The sequence below is a fragment of the Thunnus thynnus genome, chromosome 5, assembly GCF_963924715.1.
Source record: "Thunnus thynnus chromosome 5, fThuThy2.1, whole genome shotgun sequence".
NCBI classification, from domain to species: Eukaryota; Metazoa; Chordata; class Actinopteri; order Scombriformes; family Scombridae; genus Thunnus; species Thunnus thynnus.
Window position 1 is genome coordinate 30,052,281 of NC_089521.1, and position 11,425 is coordinate 30,063,705.

Below are 11,425 nucleotides of genomic sequence, written 5' to 3' on the forward strand. Positions count from 1 at the left end.
AGTAACAATCAAGCTGACACCCCGTAGCTATGAAACCCCAAACTCATTATCTTCATTCACAAACACCTTCCGGGCGGCTGCAGCCTTCTCGAGTGCAGCCCTCCCCTCTTTAACTATCACCTGTGACTGTAATTCCAAACTAGGTTTTCTTAAACACCCCTCTCCTCATGTCTGCTTTGTGTCTCCTCCACAGATATTAGCTTACCCAAATCTGCAACAATATGCTACACAGCAGCCTTGCTCAAAGCCAGGGCGGTATCGGACAAGTGAGTATCGCTTTCCATCGGCTACAATGCTCAAACAAGGGCTTGACATACTGTACCTCTGCTGCTATTTAAGATTCTAAAATAGAGCTGAAAATAGCCCGGGGACCCGATCTGCATGAATGAGAGAACAGGGCTGAGCGATGATGTAGTAACAGTGTGTTAACAGTAATTTTGCTCTTTAGAACAGGGCTGCCTGGAGGGTTGATCAGTGTTATTGTGAGAAGTGAGTGTGTCTATCTTGTAGACTTATTTATGACAGTAAAATAAATAATACAATCACGCTGCTGCTGCTGCTACACAGATAAAATCATAGAAAACACTGTTGCTTGTTTATACACGTAAATAGATGCACACACTGAGGATCTGTTTATCACTTTATCTGTATGTTCTTTTTATGTTCATGAGCAAAAAAATCCACCTTACATACAGTTCATGTTCTGACCATTCACAGTATCTTTATGCCAAATCTCAAATATATATTTTTATTCATTCAGTACCTCATCAGTCCTTAATAAACTGGTGATTAGTCCTCCATGAAATATCAGGAAGCTGAGATCTGTTCTTTAGGTTTTACACAATTTGTTTATGGAGAACATAAAACAGGAGAACATGTTAACAGCTATGATGATTTCAATTAATTTTATTGAATGTGAAGAACAGCAACAACATTTTTGAATTATTTTTGAATAAATACGGGTCAAATTTAACCTGAAACACCTTCTATTTACAAAAATGTGTCAAGCTGCTCCAAAATTTTGTATATTCTGGGTCATTTTAGGAAAAATTATACAATTTCAGACTAAATGAACGATGTTTAAGGTGTTTTTATTGCTGACAACTTTGACCTGAACAGTAATTAAGGGTTAAAACATTTTTAAAAAGCAGCGACTGGTGATTTACTGGTGCGTTTTCCTGCTCTGGTCTTCACATGTATAATAATCCAACTGTAATCAAAACACACGTTTCATCTTATTCTTGAGAAACCGACACTCTGTTGCGTGTAAGGGATTTATTTGATGTTCTTATGTAGAGCAGCTGGATAGTGATAAGTGAGCAGTTTGGATTTCAATGAGTCATTTTTTAAAATCACTTTGATCACCTGGTGATGTGAGATTACTCACTAGTGTGTGTGTGTGCGTGTGTGTGTGTGCGTGCGTGCGTGCGTGTGCAGGTTCTCTCCAGAGGCAGCGTCCAGGCGAGGGCTGAGCACAGCAGAGATGAATGCAGTAGAAGCCATCCACAGAGCGGTGGAGTTCAACCCTCACGTCCCCAAAGTGAGACTTAGACCGACACTGCAAACACACACACACACCTGCTGTGAAATCACACTGCTGATCACATGGTCGCAGTATAAGTCTGTCTTTTGATTGTGATGATGAGGATACGCTTGAACTAAAGCTGTGCTGGCGCAGCGTACAGCGCAGCAAGGCGAGGTCAAATAAGTTGTTTACCTTGATGACTGTTATCGTTTGCTGAAAGCGCAGTAAGAGTCTGTTTGTCTGCAGCTCTTCATCTAACGTCTCACTGTGACTGTTTCTGCTTTCACTATTATTCTCTGCAATGTTTTAAGTGATCCTTCAAATGAATAGCTCCAAATACCTTTTTCTATCAACCTGTTTTTATTGAAGAATAGCACTGCTCACTAAGCATCACCAACTCTGTGATAAACACTTAACACTTCCTATAAATTCAATTACGGCTGGGAGATATAACCAAAAAATAAAATCTTAATTCACAATTTTTATGGATTGTTGTTTGCCTGCAAAATGCAGACTTGAAACAATCATATGTTTTTAGACAGCTAGCTGTCTGCTAACTAGTGTTAGCGACAAACTGAATAAAGTAACCAGAGATGAGACCTCGTCAACTAACACAAACCCAGAGCACAGATCAGTGTGCAGAGTCATTCTCAGTCCGTCCCTCCGTTAAATTCATTACAAGATAACCAGAGGAAGCTCACCACCTGGAGTCATTACAGACCTGTAAACTGCAGCAGGTGAACATGTAGTGTAACTGTTTACTGGACTCAAAACGGCCGATGTAGCAGCTGTCATCTCTGTTACTTTTTAACTAAAAGTAAACTTTTTGTGCATGTTGCAATGACTTGATCTTCACAATTTTAGACATTTTACACATTTTGCAAAACACAAAAATTCAAATTAATTGAATTAATTTGATATATCACCCAGCCCTAATTTAATAAGTCTCCTTTTGGTTCACTGGTGGAAAGATTTTATTGTGAAGCAACAGTGACCTGGAATTTTCAATTTACATCAGCAGCAACTTAACACAGCTCAGATACATGTCAGCTCATAGTGAGCCGTAAAATGCAGCTGATCATTGAAAAACATAGCAGAGCAACTGAATATATGATCATCTGTGCGAGTATAGTGGACTGACTATTTATATGAAACTTTGATTGACTGCGAGTTTCCTGTTTGTGTTTTTGGACCAGTTTCCTCTCCTTTACAGAATAAAAGTAAAATAAACATCGATATGGCAGAGTTGCATTTGTGACATTTGCCTTTGGTAAAATGATCACTTCTCTCATGCATTTTGTTTCTCTTTTGAACTCTAAAACCTTTTTATATGCTATATACAAAAGAGTAGCTATAATTTTTTTTCTGTAAGATAGAAAAGGGGAAAAAAAGTCGTTTACTGTTTGCAGCTATTTAATATCAGACTGACATTTCACAGTAATAAAAAATCCTGATGAAGTGTAACAAACTAAATCCAATTGTGAGGGAAGTGAAACAGAATTCAGATGAGGTTGGTGCAGTAATTGTACAGATTATGAGCTCAAGTCTAATCAGAAAATGTTTCAGACTGTTGCTGTGAAGCATCTTGTGGTCGTGTGTGCTTTCTTTCCATTACTAAGCTGTGTTTTATTGACCATTTGTTCTCAATTCAGACAGACTACCGTCACTAGAAGCTTTCTGTTTCTATATCCAGTCCTCTTTTCCTTTTTCTGTGATTGTCTGACTGTCTCTCTTCCTTCTCGTCTCCTCCTCAGTATCTGCTGGAGATGAAGAGTCTGATTCTTCCTCCAGAACACATCCTGAAGCGAGGCGACAGCGAGGCCATCGCCTACGCCTTCTTCCACCTGCAGCACTGGAAAAGGGTGGAGGGGGCGCTCAACCTGCTACACTGCACCTGGGAAGGAAGTGAGTATACACACACACACACACACACACACACACACACACACATCGGCCATTTGGTATCTAATGAGGAGTTTCCGTTCCAAATCAATTTTAAAGGAGTCATCAGCTGTCTTTGTTTAAACCACTTCTCTCTCTCTGTGTGTGTTTTTGTAGCGTTCAGAATGATCCCATATCCTCTGGAGAAGGGTCACCTGTTCTATCCCTACCCCATCTGCACAGAGACAGCAGACAGAGAGCTGCTACCCAGTAAGAGACGCCCTGACACACACACACACACTAATATATATATATATATATACACCCCACTGAATACACTGTTTAAATCTGTTTTATCTTCTGTTTCACAGCAGCAAATATACAGTTTGGATTTTAGTCTTAAAGGGGATGTATTGTGCACATTTCAGGGTCTATATTTTTATTCTGGGGCTCTACTGGAATATCTTTGAATGATTCACAGTTTAAAAAAAACCTCCTTATTTATCTTATACTGACCCTGAGTTCATCCTCTGTGTGAAACAGACCGTTTTAGCTCCCGTCTCTCTAAGACTTTTCATTTAGAATAATTATGCTGATTTTTAACGTTGGCACAAAAGATCGAGCGGTTGAATTTGTCATTAATAATTTGTGATGATGAGACAAATTCCTGAAGGGAGCGCTGGTTCTCGTGAGTTCGAGTAAGCGAAGAGTGTGTGTCGTCGTGCTGTCTGCTCAGCAGCTCGTCTGTCCTCACACACACAAACCTTCAGTTGATTAAGTTGGCCTCCAGCCACCGGCAGCAACGCACTTTGCTCTGTCTGTGTGTGTGTGTGTGTGTGTGTGTGTGTGTGTGTGTGTGTGTGAGCATGTTTAAATATGCACAGAGAAGTGTGTGTCTGTGGATGTGTACATGCTTGATTAGCTGGGTGCATGTAAAAAAATGGTTTTTAACTTATTAAAACAACCTCAGACACATTCATGTAAATTTATTGATTTAAGTATTAAAAACCGATGCAGCAGCAGTGTTTTTCCTCTAACAGGAGCAATGTATGTCACATGTTTGATGTATGTGAGATCCTTCAGTTCAGACTTTATAGAGCTGTATGTTAGCAGTAACCTGATCAGACATGTCTGTACGTCAGCCTGCTATTGACATAAAGATACACTGCTGCCTTCAAGATCCTCCCTTTAACGCAGCAGCTATTAGTTGAGCCACGTGGAGTTTATTATGTTATTACATTTAGGCTCAAATTTACTCTGTAATTACTATCTTTAACTCTTTAAAAAATAAAGATGATTTTTGTTCGGCTGTTTAATAAAAACATACGTCTCTGTCTGGTGTTTGGGAGTCATGAAGGTGCCAGATGTCTGTCAGAGGTTTAGGTAGTTTATTCTTTTTTCAGTTTGCTAAAAAAAACCATTTTGCTGGACTTTAATATCTGAAGCCTTCATGTATATCTCTAACAAAACAATAGATCCAGATCCATATACGTCCATATTTGGTGAACCTTTAACAGAACATTGCATTACTCAGTTAAATGCTTTAGTTTTGCTTCATTGTAGAATCTTCCCGTCATTGATTATGTTGATAATCTGTCCTCTAACATCTTGATTGCTAATATCATATATGAGTTGAAATCCTGACTTTTATTTTTATTAAGAGAAACATTTATATTTCCTGTATTGTTCTGTTGATGTTTTATTTTTTGCTGATGAATCCTGTCTTAGAGATACTCTAGTTATACTTATCTTTGCATTGATCCTTGAGTTTTTGCAATACACTCCCATGCTTATGTATCTGTGATAGAAATATTATGTATTATATATTGAAATATTCAAATTGACTTCATATCACCTGCATCATGAGGAGTCTGCAATCGTCAAGTTTTATTGCATTTATTTTCCTGTTTTTCATTTGTTGTTGTTATTGTTTATGCTGTTTTATTTTATTGAATTGGGAAAAAATTAATAATTAAAATTAAATAATAAAAAAAACATTCTGTGAAATATTTAATTTACTGTGATTGCAGGTACAATCTAAAAAAACATTTAAATTTCTGGACAGTAAATTGTGAGAATGTTTTTATCGAATAAATGGTTTTAAAACTAACTGACCTGCAACCAGTAGTGGACACTTTGAGATGTGTGTGTGTGTAAAAAAAATGCTCAAAACTAACTTTGTGCTCTGTGTGTGTGTGTGTGTGTGTGTGTGTGTGTGTGTGTGTGTGTGTGTGTCCCACGTGGAAGCAGTGTTTCACGAGGTGTCAGTCTACCCGAAGAAGGAGTTGCCCTTCTTCATCCTCTTCACAGCCGGTCTCTGCTCCTTCACCGCTATGCTGGCTCTGCTCACACACCAGTTCCCCGAACTCATGGGAGTGTTTGCTAAAGCTGTGAGTACACACACACACACACACACACACACACACACGCAAACACCATAACTTGTTTCCCTTGTTTGGAAAGTTACAGACGAAGATACAAGTTCTCTCATATTTGCTGCAGGATTTCATGACTACTGTCTAAGTTTGCTGTGGATGTTTCTGGTCCTCAGATAATAACTCTGATTGAGTTTCGGCGACCCCTCCGACCTTTTCTCTAACATGAAACTTTCCCATTAAGCCGCACTTTGGTAAATGACAAGGAATCCTGCAAGTTAATAGCTTGATTTCCATAAAATCTGCTGGATAGAATAATGTATCCAATGACCCTTTGACCTCTCTGCTTGTGCCGTCCCATCATAACCTGACAGACAGACTGCTGTGAAATTTTCTCCAAGATACTAAACTGATTTGATTTTAATGACCCCATGACCTTTCGTCTAGCTGAGATAATCTATATATCTTCAACTCCACATCTGTCAGGGCTCCAGGAATGCAAAAATCATTATATTCAGTATAATAAATGTTTTTATATTGTGGAACATATTGAGACATTACAGCCTCTAGGGGTCACTAGCTGGACTTTTAATCTTGTTTCTCATTGGATGATTTCACTTCTACTTTTTAAAAATAATCCTCATCCATTCTTGGACTACTGGTTGTGTTTAATATTTGACAACCATCAAGTTAATTTGTTTAATTTGATGCACTGGCTTTAAGAGCATCAACTAAATCAGCCACCAGACAAGTGCAGCTATTATGTTCAGGACTGCAAGCAATGATTATCTTCATCATCAAATAATCTGTCGATTATTTTTGTTGATGGAACAATTAGTTCAGTCTATAAAATGTCTAATAATGGTAGTTTACTATCATACAAGACTAAAGAAACCAGAAAATACTCATATTTAAGAAGCTGGAATCTGAGAATTTGGAAAGTTTTTCTTAAAAAATGACTCAAATCGATTATCAAAAAAGTAAAGAGTTAATTTTCTGTCTATCAACTAATCAATTAATCATTGCAGCTCTACTTATGATTGAGGTTGATGAGCTGGTCGGCTGCTGCAGCTACTCACGCTGTATATTTGAAAGTCATTTAGACAGTTTTGCCTGGAGCACGTCGTGTTGCACCACAATGTGAACACGTGTTTCACAGCAGGTGATAACTGTGCTGTCGTGAAGTAAATAGACGTGTTTTATCAAATACTTGCAACCTTGTGAAAGAGATTTATTAAAAGAGTACTCTCAAGCGCCTACATTACCCACAACTGGGTAACTGCAACTCAACTGTTGACAGTTTGGTCAGAGATTTGGGTTTGTTATGCTAGTAGCAGGTAATGTAGCCTGGAGATGCTAGCTTAAAGCACATCCACACCCCCGGATTTTTTTCATTGTCAAACTTTTAGTCTTCAGCCCCAACTGACACTGACTCTAGTGACATCACAGTTTATCAGATTTTACGCAGCTCCATCTGGAACCACAAAAGGCTTTAAACTCCTTTTTTCCACACATGCAGTAGTTACTCCCCAACACCTGGAAACAGACTTTGATGTGTGTAATCGGTGGAGTTTCCCTTTAAAGACAAGGAATTCCAAAAGAACCTGCAGATGTTAAATATCGTCTCACATTCTCGGTACTTAACGCAGAGATGAGCCACCACATCCCCACCAGTCATCAGCCCCTCCTCCTCCTATATTCATAGCAGCCAGCGGAGGGCGCTGCCTCCCCCCCCCCCCGCCCGCCCCTCCCTGCACCCTGCGGCCCCGCAGCGCTGTGCTGCTCCCCTGGAATGTGGGTGAGCTCATCTCTCCTGCCTGATGTGACACTATCAGCAGATACCATCTACCTGCTGAGAACACACACACACACACAGTCGCATTTCCATGACTTCAGAGGACATTACATTGACTTACATTCATTTCTTGGAGACCTACCCTAACCTTAACATAACTCTAAACTAACCTTAACTTTAATCCAAGTCTTCACCCCAAAATTAATGATTTACGTTAAGGGGACTCGCTTTTTGTCCCCATAAGGGAGGTGAGTCCCCACAACGTGAGGAATACCTGGACCACACACACACACACACACATTTACTTAGATCACTTTTGGGGACATTACATAGATTTACATTCATTTCCTGATATCAGTCAATAGATTTAATCTGATTTATTGATCCCTCTCAACATCTCGATGTCTCAGCTAGGGCTGCAACTAACGTTTATTTTCATTATCACTTAATCTGATAATTATTTTCTTGATTAATCAAGAAAATGTCAGAAAATAAGTAAAAATACCCGTTATAATGTCTTAGCGTTCATGGTGATGTTTTGAAATGTCTTGTTTTTATCTGATCAATGGTCCAAATCTGAAGATATTCAGTTTACTATCATGTTTTATGACACAGAAAAGCTTCAAACTGTCACATTCAGGAAGCTGCCACCAGAAAACTTCTAGTGTTTTTGCTTAACAAATGACTAAAACAATTATTTGATTATCAAAATAGTTGCCTATTAATTTTCAGTCAATCAACTAATCAATTAATGAACTTTTATCTGACTTTAAGTGGACATTTAGTGGTTCAGGATGTGTCTGCTGCTGATGAGCAGAGCCTGACTGAGCATATCAGTACTGCTAGTGAGGTTTTCACTGATGTGTAAACACATCCCAACCAGTGTCTGTTCATGAAAAGACAACATGTCACTGATTACCTCGACTAACAGCACAATACATCAATCACCGTATGTTTAAATTGGCTCTGACTTAGCTGAGTTATTGCTAAGTGTATTGTCTCGTGATCTCTCATTGGCTGCTGCGGGGATCACACTTTGTTTTTTTGGGACGATCGCTCGCTGCCGCCCACACAGTTCAAACACACAGAACACACACCTTTTACTTTGAAGTCCTCTTTGAAGCCGGAGCAGAGATGTGTGATGCGATGTGCGAGGCAGACGTCAGCGCTCAAACCCCCGACTAGCAGGCGGATCATGCAGGTAGAGGACGGGCGACACAGATAGTGTTTTAAAAAGAGACTCCTCTCTCTCTCTTTAACAAACCTGTGATGGCTTTTATCTGCCATCTGACAAAGTGGGAACCTCCATGACCTGACATGGCTCTGGTGGAGCCCCTATCACCCCTCAGCCTCTCCACTGGTTGTTGCCAAAACACCAGTCTGAGGACCAGTCTGCTGTACTGTCCTCTGAGTCGAGGCTGCAGGCGCAAAGTTATGCTCCATTGTCTGGAAAAATGTTTTGTCACAAATCTTTTTTGGGAGTTAAAAATACATTTTTAAGTGCCAACATTGACTTTTTTATTTTTTAAAGATATTACCTTTTTGAATTTCAGGTGTAGATGTTGATGTAGGAGGACAGAAAGGGCAATAAAACCATTTTGTTTTTCAAATAATCCAAAAATTACTAATTAATAATTACAACATAAAACAATTAGTCAATTAATCAACGAGTTATGGTTCACTAACTCAAGGTCCACTTATGAGCTTTTTCTGGTGTATCACAGGGTCTTCATTAACGTAGGGAGTTTGTTCAGTTGTCATGGAGATGGACGTATTGACGAGCAGACTCAGTAGCAGCCAAAGCGTTTGTGTCCGTTTAAAAGTGAAGCATTAAAGTCCGTTCCTGAGATTTACTAATGGTTTCATAAAGTCATCCCGACTACGAGTCCAGTTAGTAACTTTTTCCAGAGTTTTCAACCCTATTACATGATCTTCATCTGTGGTCTTTTCTGTTAAGTCTTTTTTTTCTGCTGTTAAGACAAACGGGGACGATGTGTTATAGTCGAAAGATGAGTTAGGAAGTCAAGAATAAAGTCTTACAGTTTCTGCTTTTCTGTTTTATTTCATTATAAATGTTTTATAATTTTGATTATTGGACAGTTCAGACAAAATTAGCAACTTGAAGACATCAGTTTGGGCTCTGGGAACCTGTTTTGGCCATTTTTCTTCTTTTTGTAAATGAATTACTTGATTATTTAGTGTATACCTTTTTCTATTAATGTTGAGGGATGTTGAAAGCAGCTAAAACATTGAAAGTTCTGATGAAGGAAATGATGCTTTTGTATTTTTTATATAAAAGTCATGAACTGTGTTTGGTAACCTGCGGGACAGGAAGCTGCTCAGCTGTCAGTCTTCTGTCTTCCTGCTGATGTGAGCCGTAACCTGAAGGAACACATCAAAGTGTCGTGTTTTCTAATTCTTCGTCTCCTTTCAGTTCCTCAGCACGCTGTTCGCTCCTCTGAACTTCATCATGGAGAAGGTGGAGAGCATCCTGCCGTCCAGCCTCTGGCACCAACTCACCCGCATCTGACCCCCGAACCGAACCGAACCGGACCAGAATCAAGACCCCGTGTACCAGGAGCCGACCTCCATCCAGACAGAAACAGCTGAACTGAAACCCAGAACGCTGCGTTGGACTGGACTGACACACCTTTGTGCCAAGATTAACGAGTTCAAACCAAACTGAGAACAGACGACGGGAGGAGGCATGAAACAAAAAGGCAAAAACAACGGAATTCAGAATTGGTTTTGACTTTATTTGATATGTTTGCATTTTTTTGGGTTTTCAATTATTTAAAGCTGTTCTTTTGTTGTACAAAAAGAGGTGATCAATTGCCATCATTAAAAAAGTGAAAAGACAAAAAAATACAATAAAGGACTTTTTGTGTATTGCTGCAAGCCAGCTTCTTCCCGCCATTTTGATTCAGAAACGGGCAGCGATGCAGTTTAACAGCCGACCGTCATCTGGAGCCGCTGAGCTTTTCAAACACTGGTTGGGGTTTTTTTTTGTTGTTGTTCTTGTTTTTAAAACCACAAAACACAACCTGGTAGGTTTTTATTGTTTATCTGAGGAGGAATTATTTTAACTCCTCACATGTGTTTTCATCCTCAAACTAACGTCTCGATCCACAGGTAGAAGAAGTTTTTCCAGATGCTGATTTAATGCTTCATTAAACTGATGCTGACGGAAACAGCAACTACTTTATTAAAAATCTCCACTGATTATTATGATTTCTTTAAAAAGGAGCATACCAGTGGGTTTTGTTTACTACAAAACATGTACACTTCTCAACATTTTCCTGCTGTTATGATCCGTTAGTTTCTACTCGTCTCCATACACATTTTTGTAGCTTGAGTCATGTAATTCATCATATTGAACATCAAGTCTGCATTTATTTTTGTGATGTATCACACCATAGACTTCAAATATATCTGCAGTTAAAGGACATCATTATCAGGGCTGCAACTAACGATTGTTTTCTCAATTAATTGTTGTCCATAAAATGTCAGAAAATAGTGAAAATGCCTTTTATAATTTCAATGTCAAGATTTACAGTTCTTATTATGTCCGAACAACAGTCACAACCAAAATATATTCAGTTTACGATCACGTAAGACAAAAAAAGCATCAAATCAGCACATTAGAGAAGCTAAACCCAACATATTTGGCATATTTGCTTAAAAAATGCATTTGATTATCAGAATAATTGCAGATTAACTTTCTGTCCATCAACCAATCAACTGACTAATTGCTGCAGCTCTAATAATTACGCCATCAAATAAGTGGAACAAATAAAAGCAGACTTGATGTTTTCATGCTGTACAGAAATGAATTAAAACAGTCTGGAC

At 38.9% G+C, this 11,425-nt stretch overlaps 1 protein-coding gene across 6 annotated transcripts in view; it reads left to right on the forward strand.

Annotated features, from left to right (window-relative positions):
* LOC137183511 (suppressor of tumorigenicity 7 protein homolog) overlaps positions 1-10,799 on the forward strand; it is a 64,773-nt gene extending 53,974 nt beyond the window's left edge. For 4 of the 6 annotated variants that reach the window (XM_067590636.1, XM_067590641.1, XM_067590639.1 and 1 more), the window contains 6 exons: positions 194-266; positions 1,438-1,540; positions 3,280-3,430; positions 3,584-3,676; positions 5,654-5,796; positions 10,011-10,799. In XM_067590636.1, coding sequence (XP_067446737.1) covers positions 194-266; positions 1,438-1,540; positions 3,280-3,430; positions 3,584-3,676; positions 5,654-5,796; positions 10,011-10,106 — 659 coding nt within the window. In that variant the 3' untranslated portion in view covers positions 10,107-10,799. The remainder of the gene's footprint in view (positions 1-193; positions 267-1,437; positions 1,541-3,279; positions 3,431-3,583; positions 3,677-5,653; positions 5,797-10,010) is intronic. The other 2 variants (XM_067590638.1, XM_067590640.1) reach the window with 1 other exon arrangement.
* The last annotated feature ends 626 nt before the right edge of the window (positions 10,800-11,425 follow it).